The sequence below is a fragment of the Gorilla gorilla genome, chromosome 17 (genome assembly GCF_029281585.2).
Source record: "Gorilla gorilla gorilla isolate KB3781 chromosome 17, NHGRI_mGorGor1-v2.1_pri, whole genome shotgun sequence".
In the NCBI taxonomy this organism is placed as follows: Eukaryota; Metazoa; Chordata; class Mammalia; order Primates; family Hominidae; genus Gorilla; species Gorilla gorilla.
In genome coordinates, this window is record NC_073241.2 from 61,255,796 (window position 1) to 61,277,776 (window position 21,981).

Sequence of the window (21,981 nt, forward strand, 5' to 3'; positions counted from 1 at the left end):
GTACACCTCCAGCCTGGGCGACAGAGAGAGACTTCATCTCAGAAAAAAAAGAACTACTGAGATACATATTGGAGGTAGGATTGTGATTATGATTGATTCAATGTGAATGAGGAAGAGGAAGAAATCAAGGATATCTTCCCGGTGTCTAGACTGAGCTATAAAGTGGATCATAGTGCCATTTGCTAAAAGAGAGATCAACCACTGGAGGAGGCGGCTACTATAACGAGTTCATTATTGGAGACATTGGGCTGAGGGTGTTTATGTCAAATGGTCAGTCATGTAAGCTATTAGGCTATTGGGCATTTGAATGGCCTGGGGTAGAGATAAAGATGTGAAAGTTTTTGGAACCGAAATAGTGACAGAACCTGTGTGATTTTTGAGAGAAAGAGGAGAAGGGAAAAGGTCCTGAGACAGAATCCTAGGATCTCCAGCCCAGAGCCAGTGGAGAAGGAGACTCTGGCAAGGGAGAAGAAACAATAGCCAGAAAGAAAGAAGGAAAGTCAGAGTGTTTCCAGAAGGAGGGGATGGTCAGCACTGACAAACATAGTTGAGGGGTCAAGCAAAAAAAAGAGCTGAAAAGAATGTATTGGAATTAGTTACATGAACGTCACCAGTGACACTGATAATAAAGCAGTTTTTGGACAGATGGAGGTGGAGAGGTTGGTTCAGAACCCAGACTGGACTGAATAAGAAGTTAATAATTAAGAAATGATGACAAAATGTAGAGGATCAGATCAAGAGATTTGGCCTTGAAGCGGATATGGGGCAGGAGTTGAGGCATAAGTGGGATGAAAGGGAGGTTTTTGTTTTCCTTTTGAAGATGGGAATAACTACCTTTTCATCTTATTTCCCCCCCACCGCCTGCCCCCCACCACCCATGCTCCAGCTCCATAGGTCTTTCCTCTCTTTGGTTCTGCCTCATTCACTGTTCCCAGTCCACGCTTTTTCCTAAATCTTTGAATGGCTCACTTCTTTTCATTATTCATGGCTCTGCTCAAATGTCACTTCATCCAAAAATTCTTCTCTGAGCTTATTCTTCTCCTCATTGTCATTTACTGTTTTATCTTCTTCATGGCTCTGATTATCTGAAATGATATTGTTCATTTGTTTATGGATTGATTACATATATCTTCCTTTTGTTTGTTGTTTGTTTGTTTTTGAGACAGAGTCTCGCTCTGTTACCCACGCTGGAGTGTAGTGGCATGGTCTCGGCTCACTGCAAACTCCACCTCTTGGGTGCAAGTGGTTCTCCTGCCTCAGCCTCCCAAGTAGCTGGGACTACACGCATGTGCCACCACACCTGGCTAATTTTTGTATTTTTAGTACAAAAATTTTTACTAAAGAAATGTTGTATTTCTAGTAGAGATGGGGTTTCACTATGTTGGCCAGGCTGGTCTTGAACTCCTGACCTCGTGATCCACCTGCCTCGGCCTCCCAAAGTGCTGGGATTTCAGGCGTGAGCCACTGCACCCGGCCTGTTTTGGTTTTTTGAGACAGGGTCTCCCTCTGTTGCCCAGGCTGGAGTGCAGTGGCATGATCTCGGCCCACTGCAGCCTCCACCTTTCGGGTTCAAGCGATTCTTGTGCCTCAGCCTCCCAAGTAGCTCACACCCAGCTAAGTTTTGTATTTTTAGTAGAGACAGGGTTTCACCATGTTGGCCAGGCTGGTCTCAAACTCCTGACCTCAGGTGATCTGTCCTTCTTGCCTCCCAAAATGCTGGGATTACAGGCGTGAGCCACTGCCCCGGCTTGGTTTGTTTTTTGAGACATGGTCTCACTCTGTCGCACAGGACGGAGTGCAGTAGTGTGATCTTGGCTCCCGTGCTCAAGTGATCCTCCCACCTCAGCCTCCCAAAGTGCTGAAATTACAGGCATGAGCCACGGTACCCGGCCTATATCTCCTAATTAAAAGTAAAGCCTGGGGTAAACTGGGTGAAGTTTATGGCCTGTTAAATACGTACATGTATTATATGCGTTATTATATCCCATGCGTTATATTATATATTATTGTATATGTGTATTATATACTATGTACTATTCTTACAACTGTATGTGAATCTATAATTATCTCAAAATAAAGTTTTGTTTTTGTTTTTGAAAGTAAGTTCTGTGAGAACTGGGATTTTGTTTGCTTGTTGACAATTGTGTCTTCATCACTAGAACCGAGTCTGGCGTGCAGTGGGCACTAAATAAGTCTTCGTAAAAAGTGTGAATTAACGCCCGGCTAATTTTTGTATTATTAGCAGCAACGGGGTTTCACCATGTTGGCCAGGCTGGTCTCGAACTCCTGCCCTCAAGCAGGAGTTTCAAGCCCGCCTCGGCCTCCCAAAGTGTTGGAATTACAGGCGTGGGCCACCGCGCCTGGCTGATCACGTTTAAAGGGCGGGGTGGGGAGCGTACAAACAACAGAGGAAATCCTGAGCCGCAGAGGAAACTGGAGATGGCAGGGTTTAGCACTAGAATCTCTGCAGGAGAGGTAGGATTGGAATCCTAATCTCCAGTACTCTTTCCACTACCCAGGCTATCTCTCCATTAATGGACTATTGATTGGATGACAGAGTAGCGATAGTACCGTCTTAGGAGACGCCCAATCATAGGTCATAGGTCATTTTTGCAGCTTATTGTGATGACAACAGTGGAGGATGGTCCTCCACTTCACCTTAAAAGCGGCTGTTCTCTGATTATCATTAAGCATGGCCACGCCCGCACTTAACTTCTGACAGTGGGGAAAGCAGCTGTGTGTGATAGCTTGGAAGGTTTACTGCTGCCTTAAGTCCTCTTCTCTGCAGTTGAGGTTTCAGGTTTCAATCCTCCCAACACCACAAGACAGAGCACGGGGCGGCTGCCGCCTCCGCCTCCGCGCCTTAACCTAGGCGGCTTGCCGAAGATCTCAGCCCCGCGGCCGCGCGCTCGCCCTGCCCTAGACCAGGGTTGGGCGCAGCGGCGGAGGTGGCTTCTGGGCTGCGCGAGCTGGGAGGCGGCGATCGCAGCTGGGCCGGGACTTCCTTCCTCCACCGCACGGCAACAAAACAACCCTGCGGCAGGCACTGAGTGCTTGGCAGCTGTCTGGGCGAGAGGCACAGCGATGGGCTCCGTGCTGAGCACCGACAGCGGCAAATCGGCGCCCGCCTCTGCCACCGCGCGGGCCCTGGAGCGCAGGAGGGACCCGGAGTTGCCCGTCACGTCCTTCGACTGCGCCGTGTGCCTTGAGGTGTTACACCAGCCTGTCCGGACCCGCTGTGGCCACGTGTAAGTTCCAGGGGAGCTCGGTTTGCGCCCACCCCTAAGGAGGGCGATGTGGGGAAGCTGAGGGCATGGTGTGGGGAAGGAGGGGGACGGAAGACAGCGTCTTAGGAAATTGCTGCAGGGAGAAACCTGGACCCGTCGGATGCAGGACCACGGGGAAAACGCGGGTCGGAAGGTGACACAGGATTTCGGGAGGAGAAAAAAGAAACAAGCGGGCCCTGTAGCCCCCTTGCGCTTTCAGCTCCCGAAGCCCAGGTGCGGAACTCCAGAGAAGGGGATCCAGGCACGGGTCCCGCCCAGAGCCAGGGCTCGCCAACTGGGGAGGGTGCTCTTGGCTGGAGAACTAGCGTTCGCCCAGGCACCGAAAGGAAACGAGCTCCAGCTACAAGGCAGGGGCTCCCGCAAAGCGCAGTTACCCCGCTGAACACGGTAGAACGGGCTGCGCTTCCCTCTGCCCCAGAAACCCGGGTCCGTTTTGTTTTGCTGGAGCTGTGCACGTGTTCCCAGAATGCCCACAGAGGCTCGTCTTAAGCAAACAAGGATCTGTGCAAAGTGTCTTTCCACCCCCACCCCTGCTACCCTTTCCCAACACAGACACCCAGCCCCTCAAAGGGCAAGTCAAACTGGAGCTTCCGAGTGACTTTCCACAGTCGTTAGAGTATAACAACCTGCTAGGGTGGGGCTTGGACGTTAGCCGCAAGCCCCTGAATGTACTCCTTCAAAACCCAGCCACAACGTAACAGAAGGTGGCAGGCTACCTGCTTTACGCACGGTCTCTCCAAACCGGCGGAAATTACAGAGTAAAATAACTTTCTCAAAACCGCATAGTACTTAGCTAAAACTCGCAGTTGGTGCAAAGCCGTGGTCGTTTCTAAGAAGAATTGAAAAACAAAGTCCCTATATAAAATTGGCACATCCTTAATGTGTGTTTGAATAACTGGTGGAGTTGGATCTGTGAATTTGTGCTGTTTACTCTGTGTGTGTGTGTGTGTGTGTGTGTGTGTGTGTGTGTGTGTGTGTGTTTGAGAGAGAGAGAGAGACGTAGTCTGGCTCTGTCGCCCAGGCTGGAGTGCGGTGGTGCTATCTCGGCTCACTGCAACCTCCGCCCACTGCAACCTCCGTCTCCCAGGCTCAAGTGATTCTCCTGCCTCAGCCTCCCGAGTTGCTGGGATTACAGGCGCCCACCACCACACCCGGCTAGTTTTTGAATTTTGAGTAGAGATGGGGTTTCACCATGTTGGCCAGGCTGGTCTTGAACTCCTGACCTCAATTGATCCGCCCACCTCGGCCTCCCAAAGTGCTGGGATTAAAGGTGTGAGCCACTGCAGCCAGCCTTCTCTCTTTGCTTTGAATTTTTTTCGTGGATACGTGTGTGTGTTGTGTCTGCACAGATCAGGAGCAGAAGTCTACTTAATGTCCTTTGAAGGGTGACTATAGTATGATGAAGCCCTGTGTGATGATACCACAGTGGCTTGTACCAGCATTTGGCTTAGCAGGAAGAAAGAAATAGCGTTATTATGAATGCAAGTGCACAACATGTTTTTGAGGACCACTTTTGAAAGGATTTAGGTAGTCCTTAAAAACATGTTGTGCACTTGCAGTCAAAAGTTTTGAGGCCGGGCGTGGTGGCTCACACCTGTAATCCTAGCACTTTGGGAAGCCGAGGTGGATGGATCACCTGAGGTCAGGAGTTCGAGACCAGCCTGGCCGACACGGTGAAACCTCGTCTCTACTAAAAATACAAAAATTAGCCAGGTGTGGTGACCCTTGCCTGTAATCCCAGCTACCTGGGAGGCTGAGGCAGGAGAACTGCTTGAACCTGGGAGGCAGAGGTTGCAGTGAGCTGAGATGGCATCATTGCACTCTAGAGCGGGCAACAGAGCAAAACTCAGTCTCAAAAAAAAGAAAGAAAAAAAAGAAAGTTTTGAAAGGACTTAGGTGATCCTTAATACCTATAGCCTTGTATCTGAAAAGCAGTTTTCACTACTGCCCGTCTGTGAGCCAGGGACAAAAGTGTGCAGCCTGCACAATGTATAAATAAAGAGTGCTTTGGGCATTATTTTGTAGCTGTGTTTTCTTTTCTTTTCTTTTTTTTTTTGAGATGGAGTCTTGCTGTGTTGCCCAGGCTGGAGTGCAGTGGCACGATCTTGGCTCACTGCAAGCTCCGCCTCCCGGGTTCACGCCATTCTCCTGCCTCAGCCTTCCGAGTAGCTGGGACTGCAGGCGCCGCCACCACGCCCGGCTAATTTTTTTGTATATTTAGTAGAGACGGGGTTTCACCGTGTTAGCCAGGATGGTCTTGATCTCCTGACCTCGTGATCTGCCCGCCTCGGCCTCCCAAAGTGCTGGGATTACAGGCGTGAGCCATGGCGCCCGGCCGTAACTGTATTTTCAAGGCCTGTTGTTTCAGCTTTGTTCTTAAAACTCAAGGCTTAAATTTACCCTCCTTTCTATTACTGATGTTGTTGCTCAGCTGTCCAGATGTAGCTTATTAACATAATATCCACAGGCCAGTCTGGAAGCCAAGATGGGCTGTGTGAGTCATAAAATATATTGATTATTTTAGGGCAATAACAGCCTAAAGATATCTCCATTTAAATTGAATCATTATTAGCATTAGAACTTTAAAGTTGTGCAAAACATAAACAGTGGGCGTTTTGAAGATTCTTTTTGGAACAGACCGCTTTGCTATTCAATGATCTGACTGGAGATTGTTTTCCCGGTTTGGACTTTGAATATTATAATTTACCATTTACAATATTTTTCCTTCTACTAAAGGATAATATAAATTTGCTAAATGTTAAATTTTTTGTTTAATCTTTTTCTTTGTTAAAGTGAATAGGAAACTAGCAACTGGAAAAATAGTCATAAAATAGCATTACAAGGGCTGAACAAATTGCCTTTCCTCTCTTTACTGTTCTTTGTTTTGACAAATCTATGTCCATTGTTCTGGCTGTGGGCAGAATTTCCATATTCCTCCTTTTGGCAAACTTACTTGGTCCCCTTCCACTTTATAAATGTTAACCAGAGTCCTTTCTGCAGTAGAGATTGTGAGCGTTAATACCATTTGTACATTCTAAATAAATTACTCTTTTCCATTGAAATTAAGTTGGAAAATGAATAAATGCAAATGAACCTTCTGTATTTTATTATCCCATATTGAAGCTACATTTTCAGACATGTTGAACTAGGTGGTTTATGCTGATTTTTGTTTGTAAACCTATTTCAAGTCAAACAAGTTTAATAATAACAACAGTACCTTGAATGAATATGTAAGAGCACTTTATAAGATGTATTGTGATGCAGTAGTAACTGGCCCTTACAGAGAGCTGGATTTGAAATTCACCTCTGCCACTAGCCAGCTGTGTGACCACTTTAGGGAAATTTGAATTTGATTTTTTCCCCTAAAGTTTTGATCATCTGAGTCTATGAAACAAACTGCTAATAGATTAACAAGGGGGGAAAATCTTACAAATGTATTAATGAGCATATGGGCATGGGAGTCATACAAAATATGAAAACTGAGAGAAAGGGCCAGATGCTTGATGCTTTTATGCCATTTTGAGGTTACAGCAGAATAGGGGCTTGGAACATGGTTATGGGAGGGAGAAAGAAAGAAGGGGCTGGGGCAAAGATGGTCTAGTTATGCAGATGAAACGTCATAGATAGCAGCTCCTAGAAAGAATAGGCATGAGCCTGTGTTAAGTTGCTCTGTCAGACCTTCATAGGTGTCAGACTTTCAGTTAATAATTTCCTAGGTACAGATAAGGGGGTGCCTCCAAGAAAGCCTGGTTGTTTATTTCACCAGTGTAGATTTTCTCTACAGATACAAGTCTCCTCCACAAAAGGCAGCCTTTCAGGGTTATTCCTGTGGGAATATATCAAAGAAGTACATTTTGGGGTGAAATATTTTCAGTTTCCTTTAGTCCCCCATTTAAAGCTTAATTTTTAAAACATTAAACATTTCCTTTATTTATTTTTATTATTTATTTATTTATTTTTAGCGGTGAGATCTCACTCTGCCACCCAGGCTGCAGTGTAGTGGTGCAATCATGGCTCACTGCAGCCTCTACCTCCTGGGCTCAGCAATCCTCCTGCCTCAGCCTCTCACGTAGCTGGGACTATAAGTGCCTGCCACCATGCCTGGCTATTTTTTACTTATTTGTTTATTTTGAGACGGAGTCTCGCTCTGTCACCTAGGCTGGAGGGCAGTGGCGTGATCTCAGCTCGCTGCAACCTCCGCCTCCCAGGTTCAAGTGACTGTCCCACCTCAGCCACTCTAGTAGCTGGGATTACAGACATGCACCACCACACCTGGCTAGTTTTTGTATTTTTTGTAGAGGCAGGGTTTCGCCATTTTACCCAGGCTGGTCTTGAACCCCTGAGCTCAGGTGATTTGCCTGCCTCGGCCTCCCAAAGTGCTGGAATTACAGGAGTGAGCCACTGCACCCAGCCAAGAAAGTGACAATTCTTTACATACCGCAAGGTCAGGATTTTGTAAGGGAACCATATACACAGGGTACCAGGCCAATCTTTTTCTAAGTCTGTTGGCTTTTTAATGTCAATTTCAGTCCCTCAAAACAGTTTGATCATGTATCTAAGTATGACATTCCAGTTAAAGCCTTGCTAAAATAACCACTGTCTCCAATTATGTCCTGTTCAGACTGTTACTGAACTTATGCATGTAACTATATTGCCATGAAATAGGAATACTCAAAACCCGGTTTGTGAATCCAAAGAGAAAAAGGTAAATTATTTTGCTCACAAAAGTATGCTTGGCCAGGTGCAGTGGCTCATGCCTGTAATCCCAGGACTTTGGAAGGCCGATGCAGGAGGATGGCTTGAGACCAGCAGTTTGTGACTAGCCTGGGCAACATAGCGAGACCCCATCTCTACTACATAAAAGTCTTGTTCAAAAGAGAAAACCATATTTTACTTTTGAATCAGTATATCAATAATAAATTTAAATAAAACCTAATAAACAAGTCTATCCAATTTCAGTCAGCTTTGACCACACAAGATTTACATATCTTTTATAACCTCTTATGATTTTTCTTCTATTTCCAACTTTCTATATTCATTTAGTTTTATCTATATCTTTTTTATTCTTTCAATTTGAAACAAGCTTCAAATAACTTCTAAACTAGACACAATTAGTTTTCCATTAACAAAAAAATCACACTTCATGCCATTCTTTTTTTTTTTTTAAGATGGAGTCTCACTGTGTCACCCAGGCTGGAGTGCAGTGGCATGATCTTGGCTCATTGCAACCTCTGCCTCCCAGGTTCAAGCGATTCTCCTGCCTCAGCCTCCTGAGTAGCTGGGATTACAGGCGTGCACCACCACACCCGGCCTCATGCCATTCTCACAACCTTTCTCTCCAAAAACATATCTTGCTTTTTTTGTATATTCTGCCTGAAGAATTGTTTGTCTTATTTCTAGTAGTTTTATTTGTTTGTTTTTAGAGATATGATCTAAGAACAAACTACTCAGTGATGTGATCATAGCCTACTGCAACCTCAAATTCCTGGGCTCAAGCAATCCTCCTACCTCAACCTCCTGAGTATCTGGAACAACAGGCATGCCCCACCACACCCTGCTAAAATTTTATTTTTTTATAGAGACAGGGTCTGCCTATGTTGCCCAGGCCAATCTTGAATTCCTAGGCTCAAGTGATCCTCCTGCCTTAGCCTCTCAAAGAGCTGGGATTACAGGCATGAGCCACCACACCCAGCCAACCAACAATTTAAAACTAGCTTTATTGCTGGGCACAGTGGCTCACACCTATAATCCCAGCACTTTCGGAGGCCAAGGCAGGCGGATTACTTGAGCCCAGGAGTTGGAAACCAGCCTGGTCAACATGGCGAAACCTTGTCCCTACTGAAAATACTAAAAAATTAGCCGGGCATGGTGGCGCACATGGAGGCTGAGGTGGGAGAATCGCTTGAACCTAGGAAGCAGAGGTTGCAGTGAGCTGAGATCGCACCACTGCACTCCAGCCTGGGTGACAGATCGAGAGTCGTTCTCAAAAAAACAAAAACAAACAAACAAAAAAACCTAGCTTGATTTACCAAAGATTACTAAAGGCATATGAACTTTGAAAAACATTTGGGATAGTTAATTTGTGAGTACTCATTTATTTAGAAGTCAGTTTGGTACTACAGACTATACAAACCCATGTGTAAACATATATATACATGTAGATACAACATATATCACATGCACACACCAGTATCCAAAAGCCAGAGAGATTAGGAAGTTTAATGCAGGACAGCAGAACTTTAGACATGAGAGGATGGACCCTGCCCATGGCTTCTGTGGCTCAGTGAGAAGACAGAGGACCCCCAATGGCCAGGCGTGGTGGCTCACGCCTGTAATCCCAGCATTTTGGGAGGCTGAGGTGGGGGGATCACCTGAGGTCAGGAGTTCGAGACCAGCCTGCCCAACATGGAGAAACCCCGTTTCTCTAAAAATACAAGAAAATTAGCCAGGGGTGGTGGCAGGCACCTGTAATTCCAGCAACTCAGGAGGCTGAGGCAGGAGAATCACTTGAACCCAGGAGATGGAGGTTGCAATAGCCGAGATGGCGCCACTGCACTCTAGCCTGGGTGACAAGAGTGAAACTCTGTCTCAAAAAAAAAAAAAAAAAAGAAGACAGAGGACCCCCAAAGAGGGGCGATTGGTGGCTTTTGTGTTTGTGTATGCGTGTGTGTGTGTGTTCCTCAAGGGGTCTCAGGGTTCACAGAAGTCCCCTCTAGGCCTCTTCATGTGGTATCAAAAATGGCAAAAAGGAGGAGGGGCAGAAGGGGAAGGAAATGGAAGAACAAGTCTTAGAGGAGCCAATTTGGGGAGATTTTAAGCTTTCAAAAGGCTAATACAGTTTTAGTTAGTAGGAGTCTGAGGAACAAAAAAAGGTCTAGTTGACTAAGAAGTTCCCAAGGGAGAAACAGGATTTGAAAGAGAACAGAGAATATCAGCTATTAATTAAGCTGGCTTTTGACCACAGAGCCATCTTTCTTAAAAAAAAACTTTTTTTTTTTTTTTTTTTTGAGATGGAGTCTTGCTCTGTTGCCCATGCTGGAGTGCAACAGCGCAATCTCGGCTCACTGCAACCTCCGCCTCCCGGGTTCAAGCGATTCTCGTGCCTCAGCCTAAAAAATCCTTTTAAATATGCAAGCAGCAAACATTTTGTCCTCTGAGCACCCGGTCTTTTTTTTTTTTTTTTTTTTTTTTTGAGATGTAGTCTTGCTCTGTCGTCCAGGCTAGAGTGCAGTGGCCCGATCTGGGCTCACCGCAACCTCTGCCTCCCGGGTTCAAGCAATTCTCCTGTCTCAGCATCCCGAGTAGCTGGGACTACGAGGGTGTGCCACCACACCCACCTAATTTTTGTATTTTTAGTAGAGAAGAGGTTTCACCATGTTGCTCTCAAACTCCTGACCTCAGGTGATCTGCCTGCCTCAGCCTCCCAGAGTGCTGGGATTACAGGTGTGAGCCACTGTCCCCAGCCTGAGCACCCAGTCTTTTGTGGGAGCAGAGAGAATGGTAGCTGTGGCATTTCGTGCTTCTTTTTCCCCAGACCCTCCCAGCACCCCCTCTTTAGGGGGTACCCACCTCTCCTCACCTGTTTGGTTCCCAGCCGTAGCAGGAGGTATGTCTCTCTGGCCCCTCAGAGGAAGCAGATTAATGGGGAAAAAGTTACTATCACACTCTAAATATAAACCAACGTTTTAACCAAAGGAAATAACTCAAAATCAAAACAAATAAGAACATTTGAGACTGAAACCAAGAAGCTCTTGATGGCTTCAACCAAGGTTTCCTAAGAGGGAGCAAAAGTTGCAACCCTTTCAAAATCCAGATCATTCCCTACAACAGCTTAAAGAAAGCAAGGTTTTGCCAGCCGCAAATGGGATACAACCCACATTTTTGTCTGGCCATATTCTCTAGGGTTTAAGACAGAGGAAAACAACAGCTGGATGAGAGGCTTACAAAATGAATGGGTACCCCAAAGGTTAAGAAGTCATACAAATATAAATTCAAAACAATTCAAACTAATTTTTTCCAAGTATTTCTTTTATTTTTCCTTTCTGAGTTAAAGGATTTACATCTCCTGGGGACTTGTTCCCTCAAAGGGAATTGAATCCAGGCTGCAATGGTGAAAGTGCAGAATCCTTACCACTAGACTACAGGATGGAGTCTTTTTTTTTTTTTTTTTAATTTAACAAATTTCATAAGGAATCTAAAGCATGCAATTTGAGTACAAAGGATTTTAACTTTGTTTTAAATCTGATTTCTACTTTTCAAAAATCTTGCCGAGGGAGTTTCTAAACCTGTATTCCTTTTGTATCTTTTCATAGGTACCAATAAGGTAGCTATTTAAGATGTGAGCTCTAAAAAGTTTTCTTTTAAATATAGCCATTCATTTATTTTAAAAGCGATTGAAACCAATACAAGAACTAATTTATATGTTTTTCTCTGTTGATCCAAATTTAGAAAGGGTAAAACACAGAGACTCATACCATCCACATTTGACCAGGCACTATAGGCAGAGATCGGAGAGGAGAACTGACTTGGTTAAAAAAAAATGAGTTTACCTTTCTTTGCTGGCTTTTCATCCGTTGTTCCAAGATCCCATTCACTGGCTCTAGAATGAACAAAATGACTTACATCCTGATCACAACACCAAAAATGTAGTGAAGCTTAAATTTTTCTCCTAAAGATTCAATACTTTGAGTCTATAAAACAGGCAGATAACAGATTAATGGGATAAAAGCATACACATTTATTAATGTGCATATGGGCGTGGGAGTCATACAAAATATGAAAACTGAAAGAAAGGGCCAGATGCTTGATGCTTTTATACTTGAGGTTACAGAAGAATGGGGGATTGCAAGATGGCAAGACAGGTTATAAGAGGGAAAAAAAAAGATAAGGGGCAAAGCTGTTCTTGTTATACAGATGAAACTTCACAGAGAGAAGCTCTCAGAAAGAATAGGTAATAGTCGGCCGGGCGCGGTGGCTCACACCTGTAATCCCAGCACTTTGGGAGGCTGAGGCGGGCGGATCATGAGGTCAGGAGATCGAGACCATCCTGGCTAACATGGTGAAACCCCGTCTCTACTAAAAATACAAAAAATTAGCCGGGCATGGTGGCGGGTGCCTGTAGTCCCAGCTACTCAGGAGGCTGAGGCAGGAGAATGGTGTGAACTAGGGAGGCAGAGCTTGCAGTGAGCCGAGATTGCACCACGGCACTCCAGCCTGGGCAACAGAGCGAGACTCTGTCTTAAAAAAAAAAAAAAAAAAAAAAAAAAAAAAGAATAGGTAGTGGTCCATGATAAGTTTTCTTGTTAGACCTTCAAACGTTTCAGACTCTTGGTTAATCTCCTAGATTGGGCAGGGGAGACCTCAGAGAAAGCCTGCCTATTTATTTCACCAATGTAGACTTTCTCTACCAATGTAGACTTTTCTTTCCCCCACAACATGCAGCTTTTCAGGGTTTTTCCTTTCTGCAGGCCATCTCAATAGCCATCTCAAAGTATGTCAAATAATTATTTTTGGGGGTAAAATATTTTGTTTCCTTTTTTTTTTTTTTTTGAGATGGGGTCTCGCTCTGTTATTCCGGCTGGGGTGCTGTGGCGTGATCTCAGCTCACTGTAACCTCTACCTCCTGAGTAGCTGGGACTACAGGTGTGTGCCAACACGCCCGGCTAATTTTTGTATTTTTTAGTAGAGATGGGGTTTTGCTATGTTGGCCAGACTGGTCTCAAACTCCTGGCCTCAAGTGATCTGCCCACCTCAGCCTCCCAAAATGGTGGGATTACAGGTTAAGCCACCCTGCCCAGCCAATTTTCTTTACCACTAAGTTGCTTAATCTCTTTGAATCTCTGTTTCTTCATTTGTAAAATGGGGTGAGTAGTGCCATTTTTATGAATATTTAAAATGTAAAAGTATCCCATAGTAAAGGCTCAAAACATGGTTTCTCTTTCCTTCAGTCATTCCATAAGCAAAACCCCAGGAACAGATATTATTTCTTATCTCTGTATTTCTTTTGGAAGAACACTGTGCCATGAAAAGTTGATCTATGACATTTCTAAGATGTCTCATATAGCCTCACTTTCAGCTTAGTTCTTTTTCCTTTGGTGGACTTTAATTTAAGAAGTTTCACTTTAATGTTTTATAATTTTAAGTGAACTTTATTCATATTGCTGTATCAGTTGTAAAAAATAGATTTGAGGGAAGAGCCTTCTCACTTCTGCCTTATCTTCTATTAGAAAGCTGGGTTGAGAGCCAGTAGATAACTTGGAGCTGTATAAATGGAACTTAAAAGGAGTCTGGAGGCTGGGTGTGGTGGTTCATGCCTGTAATCTCAGCACTTTGGGAGGCTGAGGTGGAACTGCTTGAACCCCAGAGTTTGAGACCAGCCTGGGCAACAAAGTGAGACCTCGTCTGTACGGAAAAAAAAAAAAAAATGCTGGGCATGGTGGGGCATGCCTGTAGTCCCAGCTACTCGGGAGGCTGAGGTGGGAGGATCACTTGAGCTCGGGAGGCTGCTGTGAGCAGTGATTGCACCACTGCACTTCAGTTTGGGTGACAGAATGAGACCCTGCCTCAAAAAAAAAAAATGATTTACATTCAAAGGAAATACTCAAAGACATTTGTTGTCAGATTGAAAACAGTAGATGCAAGGGAGAAAGATATCAAAGCCAACCACTGGGCTTTAAGGCTGGTGAATAAACAGGGTCAGAGAGACTGGCACAGGAGGAAGTGAGTGCACTCATGAATGGGCCTGCTGAATGTACAGCAGTCTGATAGGCAGATATCCAAATGGAAATATCCAAAGGCTCTGGAGGAATAGACTGGGGGAAAGAGATCAGGGCTGGAGACTGAGTTATCTAAAAAGCGTCTAGAGGTTGAGAATGGGCTGAAGAGAGCTAAATGAACTGGAGCACACCATAAGAAAGAGCCAAGTCTCCATTGACCTCAGATACAACTGCTCTAAGTCATAGAATGTACCTAATTTTTATTTTTATTTTTTATTATTTAATTTAATTTTTTGAGCCAGTCTCGCTCTGTCACCCAGGCTGGAGTGCGGTGGTGCGATCTTGGCTCACTGCAACCTCCACCTCCTGGTTCAAGCGATTCTCCTGCCTCAGCCTCCTGAGTAGCTGGGACTACTGGCGCATGCCGCCACACCCAACTAATTTTGTATTTTTAGTAGAGACAGGGTTTCACCATGTTGGCCAGGCTGATCTCGAACTCCAGACCTCAGGTGATCCGTCCGCCTCTCCCTCCCAAAGTGCTGGGATTACAGGCGTGAGCCACCCCACCCGGCAGTGAATGTACCTAATTTTTAGAAAATGAAACTCTGTTTAGGATAATTCTGAAATACTTTCAGGTAAATGGATTGAAACGTTCAATTTGTGGTCAAGTATGAGCAGTAAAGCGTACATCAAATTGGTGGTTTCCTAAGTAGAGTCTGAGAGTCTTCCTGATGAGTTTTAAATTGATCCAGAAATATGCATGAGTGGCTTTCATTCTTACAGGACATTTGCAATCCCACAGTAAACCAAAAATAAAATTCTAAGGCCCCCAACCAACTGAATGGACCTTTCCTCTCCGCCAAGGGCATTCTAAAGTAAACCAGAAACACTAGTTCACGCCATGATGGGAATGGGTATTTATCAAATACTACAGACTGGGTAATAGATAAAGAAAAGAATTTTTTCAGCTCACAGTTCTGGAGGCTAGGAAGTCCAAGAGCGTGGTGCTGGGACCTGGCTAGGGTCATCCCCTGGTGGAAAGGTAGAAAGAAGTTGGCAGAGTGGGAAAATGCACGTGAGAGAGCTCGCTTATTATTTTATTATTTTATTTTTTAGAGATGGGGTTCTCACTATGTTGCCCAAGCTGGACTCAAACTCCTGGGCTCAAGTGATCCTCCTGCCTCATAGCCCACTCCTGTGATAACGGCATTCATCCATTCATCACAGTGGAGCCCTTATGACCTAAATGCCTCCTGAAGGTTCCACCTCTCAATACCACCACAAGAGGAGCCAAGTTTTCATGCTTGAACTTTGGGGGGACACATTCATTATATCAGGCCTCCTGGTTATACAGGCACATTCATGGTCTTATATTTGTGACTTCTGCTTGTTACTGGGAAGAACTGAGGTTTCTTGAAAAGACTACAAAATTTGAGGCCCTACCCAAACTGTTTAAGGATCAGAGCACTACTGTCTGTGGCTGCATAAACTTGGCACATTGCTACACTACTCTGAACCTTAGTTTGCCATCAATAAAATGAGGAGAAAGTACAGTAGCATTTTATGAATTATTGTAGGAGCCTACAATAATAGGGGATAATGTATACAAGTGTCCCCCATAGGGCTCGGCACCAGTATTTGTATTCTGCTTGCATTGGCATACAACTCAAATTGTGAGAGAAAAAAAAAAAAAGGGAAAACTGCTAGTTGACCAAAAAAACAAAATGTTATCTGCTTGCCTCTAAATAATGTAAGCAAATAATTCATGTCAGAACCATAAGTGTTGTATTAGAAATGTTAATTGTGGGTTGAGCATTTGAACCATTTGTCATAAATTTCATTCAAGACTACACTTTGAGAACCAATTCTTAGAGACTCAGAGACATCCAAGGTCAGATTGTACCTTAGAACTTATAATTAGCTGAGATAGAAAGAAGTAAAATATGTATAGCAGAGAACTTAGATTTCTTGATCTTAAAATATTGATCTTTCCAACTGGGGTAGCTGTGGTGGTGGAATAAAAGGTTACTGAAATTTGGGTCAGAAAACCCCAGCTTAAGACCAACCAAGTTCAAGCATTTTCTTTTTTTTTTTTTTGAGAGAGATGGAGTCTTGCTGTCGCCCAGGCTGGAGTGCAGTGGCGCGATCTCAGCTCACTGCAACCTCTGCCTCCTGGGTTCAAGTGATTCTCCTGCCTCAGCTTCCCAAGTAGCTGAGACTACAGGCATGCACCACCACACCCAGCTAATTTTTGTATTTTTGTTTTGTTTTGTTTTGAGACGGAGTCTTCCTCTGTCACCCAGGCTGGAATGCAGTGGCACGATCTCGGCTCACTGCAACCTCCGCCTCCCGGGTTCCAGTAATTCTCCCACCTCAGCCTCCCGAGTAGCTGGGATTACAGGCACCCACCACCATGCCTGGCCAATTTTTGGTATTTTTAGTAGAGATGGAGTTTCACCATGTTGGCCAGGCTGGTCTCGAACCCCTGACCTCAAGCGATCCACCTGCCTCAGCCTCCCAAAGTGTTAGGTTTACAGGCAGAAGCCACCATGCCTGGCTGTATTTTTTTTTTTAGTAGAGACAGGGCTTCACTCTGTGTTGGCCAGGCTGGTCTCGAACTCCTGACCTCAGGTGAGCCACCTACCTCCCAAAGTGCTGGGATTACAGGCGTGAGCCACCGTGCCTGACCAAGCTCAAGCACTTTCTATTTATGTGATTTTTTCCCCCCAAGCCAAACTTTATCCAGCTTTATTAAAGATACTTTCCATAAACAGTCACAGTATTTCAGGCAGGACGTGGGCAGACAATCCTTAACAGTATACAACAACTTTCAAATTCGCTTCTTCAATGGACTACCAAAAAACATAAAGCCACTTTAAAACTCAGTGGAGGGCCGGGCTTGGTGGCTCACGCCTGTATAATCCCAGCTACTTGGGAGGCTGAGGCAGGAGAATCACTGGAACCTGGGAGGCAGAAGTTGCAGTGAGCCGAGATTGCACCATTGCAGCCTGGGCGACAGAGCAAGACTTCTGGCAAAAAAACCAAAAAAACAAAAAAACCCAAAACAAAACGAAAAAACCCAATGGAGTATTCATTTGATACTCTGAACAAGAAAGTTTAGGGTGAGGGTTGACATTTCACATTTAGCATGTTGTTTAACATGAGCCGACCCTAACTTTCAGGGAGTGAAATGAAAATGGCAGAATTTGTCTGACGATACACAATGTAGAAATTGAACCACTGCTCTTTTGAGGAGCCCCATCTCAGTGGCATAACTGGAAAGTCCAGATTGCCTGACATGCTGGTAACCAATTATTGGGGGCCAGGCCCCAGCAGGTGTCTGGGTTTAACGGAGTTAAGTTTATGCTGAAGATGGAAAGGGAGAAGAGGACATAGGAACAAATTTGTTTTTCCATACCACAAGGCTGTTGTGCCAAGGTGTCTGTGTTTGTCAAAGTCAGGGAATCCCTTCTCCTGGGAGCCAAGAGGAAGCCTCTCAAAACTAGAAGGGAACACCAGCCTGGCCAACATGGTGAAACCCCTCCTCTAGTACTAAAAACACAAACATTTGCCGAACATGGTGGCACATGCATGTAATCCCAGCTGCTTGGGAGGCTGAGGCAGAATTGTTTGAACTCAGGAGGTGGAGGTTGCAATGAGCTGAGATCATGCCATTGCACTCCAGCCTGGGCAACAAAGCAAGACTCTGCCTAAAAAAAAAAAAGTCTGGGCACAGTGGCTCATGCCTGTAATCCCAGCACTTTGGGAGGCCGAGGAGTGCGGATCACCTGAGGTCGAGAGTTCGAGATCAGCCTGACCAACATGGAGAAAACCCGTCTCTACTAAAATACAAAATTAGCTGGGCGTGGTGGCGCATGCCTGTAATCCCAGCTACTCAAGAGGCTGAAGCAGGAGAATCGTTTGAACCTGGGAGGTGGAGGTCGCGGTGAGTCAAGATCTTGCCATTGCACTCCAGCCTGGGCAACAAGAGTGAAATTTCATGTCAAACAAACAAACAAAAAACTAGAAGGGAAAGGTGTTTTCCCCACATCAATCCAGCTTCTAGACGTTCTATTAGTGACAGTGACTGATATCCCATCCCCAGAAAACAACAATGAAGTGTTCTGTGTGCTAACAACATACCTTTAAAAAAAAAAAAAAAGAAAACCAAATTCTGCATTTTTATAAAACTTGATAAAAAATAGTATTTCAAACTGTACAGTCACCACAAGTACATAGTTATCACAAATGCACACACTTCACCTGGCACCTCCAGCACCTTGGCTTCCTGTGCCTGGTCTGTTTAGGCATCTGCATTCTCTGCAGGGTTATTCCCCTCCTTGCCAGCATCAGTTCTTCCGTTTTTCTCTTTGGGTACCTTCTCTCCCTTCTTTGCAACAGTCTCCTTAGACTTGGCTTTGGAGAAGCAAGTTTAACAGACAACCTCGCGGATCTTCTCTGTGGTTCATCCTTCACCTTGGCGTTATCTCCTTAGCATCCCGCTCAGTCTTTCTCTTGAGCAGGGCGGCAGCTGCAGCGGGACATAAGCCCTGGGTAAGGGATGCAACAGCGCATAGGTTATAGTCGGTCTGGGGGTTGTTCTTGCTGCTTCTTCACCCTGTTCCTTTATGTGATCTTGCAGAAGCAACTTACCCTGTATGTGCCTTGGTTTCCTTATCTATAAATGGAAATAATGATCTTTCTTGGGAGTTTATTAAGGTTAAATGAATTAAGGTATATGGAAGTGTTTTTAAAAACTTTTGTAGAGAACCAGTGTATCAAGCTTGAAATTAGACATAAAAAATTACTGGCTGGGCACAGTGGCTCATGCCTGTAATCCCAGCATTTTGGGAGGCTGAGGCGGGCAGATCACTTGAGGTCAGGAGTTCAAGACCAGCCTGGCCAACATGGCGAAACAGTCTCTACTAGAAGTAAAAAAAAATTAGCCGGGCATGGTGGTGCACACCCGCAATCCCAGCTACTCGGGAGGCTGAGGCAGGAGAATTGCTTGAACCTGAGAGACGGAGGTTGCAGTGAGCCGAGATTGTGCCTGGGCAACAGAGCGAAACTCCATCTCAAAAAAAAAAAAAAAAAAAAAAAATTACCATACAATAACAAAAATAGCTAGAAGGAAAGGGTAGGAACCAAGGCAGATATGGAGCTCTACGTAAAGGGAGAAAAGTTCCATCTGGTTGCTACTGAATCAGTCATTATGTCACTGTGTGCAGTGTTCAACTTCCAGAGACATGGTCTATACTTGACTTGGCTTGCCAGGTGCTCACGCCTTCAGCAGGAGTTGGTAGGCACCTCGATTGAGGTCCCACTGAGACTATATGTAATATAAGAGGTATTGTTCCTGCAGAGCAAGAGCAGGATGCTATTGCAAGAAAAAGGAGGAATGGATGCTGGACAGGTATAAACAACAAGTAGATGTCTCAATCACTGCACAAGTGAGCATCGTCTGTGTGCTTACAGTAATTTGATAACAGATGCAGAAGAGAATACTGTTACGAATCAGTCATGATCCAAGCCAAATTCAAACATAATAAGAAAAAAATAAAGAGGAAAAAAATCGGTAATGACTAATACAATTAGGAGTTAAAGAGGAAAAGAGGAAGAAGAATTGTTTGGAAAATAGCTGTGCCTGCCCATCACTAAAGTTTATCATCAGCAAGTATTTAAATACTACCCAGATGCCCATTAACAACAGAAGGCTAAATAAATTTGGGTGTATTCATACAATAGACTTCACAAAATTAGAATGGACAATCTCAACTATATACAACAATATAATGAATCTTTTGACCATAATATTGAGCTAAAGAAGACCAAGAATACATACCAGAGGGTTCCATTTATAGGAAGTACAGAAACAGGCAAAACTGATCTTTGTTATTAGAAGTCAATGATTACCACCACCAAGGATGGTAAGCAGGGATGAGAAAGCTGCAGTCTATAGGCTGGTACAATGTTTGAAAAGTATAATTTTTATATGTTAAAATACATTTTAAAAAGTCAATGATTACTTTGGAGGGGATAGAATTGTGTCTGGAGGCCGGGCACAGTGGCTCACGCCTGTAATCCCAGCACTTTGGGAGGCTGAGGCAGGTGGATCACCTGAGGTCAGGAGTTCGAGACCAGCCTGACCAACATGGTGAAACCCCGTCTCTACTAAAAACACAAAAAATTGGCCAGGCGTGGTGGGTGCCAGTAATCCCAGCTACTTGGGAGGCTGAGTCAGGAGAATTGCTTGAACCCAGGAGGTGGAGGCTGCAGTGAGCTGAGATCGTGCCATTGCACTCCAGCCTGGGCGACAAGAGCAAGACTCCATCTCAAAAAAAAAAAAAAAAAAAAAAAAAGAGAAGGAAACAAGAGGGGAAATTTTAGGGGCTGGCCATGCTGTTTTTGTTATAGGTACTGGTTATATGGATGTGTTCAGTTTTGAAATTTCATTCAAGTATATGCTTATAAGAACTTTCCAGTATGTACAGTATACTTAAAATTTAAAAAGCCTACCTTTGGACATGTATTAATACTCCCAAATAGATATTATGTGCTGAGTAGTTTAAGAGACATCAGGTCATGCTGATGTGTATAAATTACCTAAATGCTCATTTTTATTTCTATGTTTATGGAGCCTTCAACAACTCCTATAAATAGGTCAGAATTTTCTGGAAATGTTGATTATGTTAAGATTTTATAATGAGCACCTTTAAATAAACCAGAGAACATATTTCTTGACCAGGAAGGAAGGAAGGAAGGAAGAAGGGAGGGAGGGAAGGAGGGAGGGGAGAGGAGAGGGAGGGAAGGGAGAGGGGAGGGGAGGGAGGAAGGGAGGGAATGAGAAAATGGTTTTATAGGGAATTATAATGTGTCTGGTATTTTTACTTCCTTGACTTCCTGCTATTTTCTTATGTGACACACAAAACCCCACAGAAGAAAGACATATTTTCTCAAGAAATTTGAGGTAAAATCCAATTTAGACATTCTTTAAAGTATCGTTTAAACTTAGCGTATAGGAAAGCTATTTCACCCACTTTGAATTCTTACTTTTCTTGAAATGTGTGAAAGTGCATGTGGTAAGAATGTGTGATTCTAAAAAAGTCTTGCTGGGAAGGTAAGCAATTCTCAGGAAGTGCAGGGTGCAAGTGGACCTGTAATTTGGTAGCATGGCTCATGGGGTACAAGGTGTCATTAAATTACAGTTTACACAAATGAATACATGGTGGTGGCTCCTTATAGCTTTCAAGGAAAGTGATGTATTTTTGGTCTGTTTGGGGTAGATTCTGCCGTTCCTGTATTGCTACCAGTCTAAAGAACAACAAGTGGACCTGTCCTTATTGCCGGGCGTATCTTCCTTCAGAAGGAGTTCCAGCAACTGATGTAGCCAAAAGAATGAAATCAGAGTATAAGAACTGCGCTGAGTGTGACACCCTGGTATGTATGTGACCCCACTTATGTTCATGGTTACCAGCTTAAGTCCCTGCGAAAGTTATCATTTCACCTCTGCTTCTGACCCCGCGGTATGCACCTTTTGTTTTCTTTTTTTTGAGATGGGTTCTCGCTCTTTCATCCAGGTTGGAGTGCAGTGGTGCGATCTCGGCTTACTGCAACCTCCGCCTCCCGGGTTCAAGTGATTCTCCTGCCCGCAGCTCTAGAGTAGCTGGCTCTACAGGCACGTGCCATCACGCCTGGCTAATTTTTTGTATTTTTAGTAGAGACACGGTTTCACTGTGTTAGCCAGGATGGTCTCAATCTCCTGACCTCGTTACCCGCCTGCCTCGGCCTCCCAAAATGCTGGTGAGATGTGAGGCCAGCTGGACTTGCCCGGTAGAGTGGGGACTTGGAAACCTTCCTGTCTTACAAGAGGATTGTAAAACACAGCAATTAGCGCTCTGTAAAATGCACCAATCAGTGCTCTGTAAAACGCACCAATCAGCGCTCTGTAAAGTGCACCAATCAGCACTCTGTAAAACGCA

At 44.5% G+C, this 21,981-nt stretch overlaps 1 protein-coding gene and 1 long non-coding RNA gene across 7 annotated transcripts in view; one reads left to right on the top strand and one right to left on the bottom strand.

Moving 5' to 3' along the window:
- Positions 1–2,665: 2,665 nt before the first annotated feature.
- The window catches only part of RNF125 (ring finger protein 125), a 50,378-nt gene continuing 31,062 nt past the window's right edge, over positions 2,666–21,981 (top strand). The window contains exons 1-2 of one of the 2 annotated variants that reach the window (XM_031003571.3): positions 2,666–3,248; positions 21,286–21,439. In XM_031003571.3, the coding sequence (XP_030859431.1) occupies positions 3,085–3,248; positions 21,286–21,439 (318 nt within the window). In that variant the 5' untranslated portion in view covers positions 2,666–3,084. The remainder of the gene's footprint in view (positions 3,249–21,285; positions 21,440–21,981) is intronic. The other variant, XM_031003570.3, reaches the window with a different exon arrangement.
- On the bottom strand, positions 6,379–21,852 carry LOC129528314 (uncharacterized). Of its 5 annotated transcripts, XR_010131224.1 has the most exons (7): positions 21,534–21,852; positions 18,266–18,552; positions 14,976–15,033; positions 11,837–11,886; positions 10,867–10,903; positions 8,011–8,152; positions 6,711–7,113 (listed from the first exon to the last, which is right to left on the bottom strand). It is a non-coding gene; the product is annotated as an uncharacterized lncRNA (long non-coding RNA). The 5 variants fall into 5 exon arrangements; XR_010131225.1 differs by lacking the exon at positions 8,011–8,152 and having other exon boundaries at positions 6,379–7,113; XR_010131221.1 differs by lacking the exons at positions 18,266–18,552; positions 21,534–21,852 and adding an exon at positions 15,134–15,195.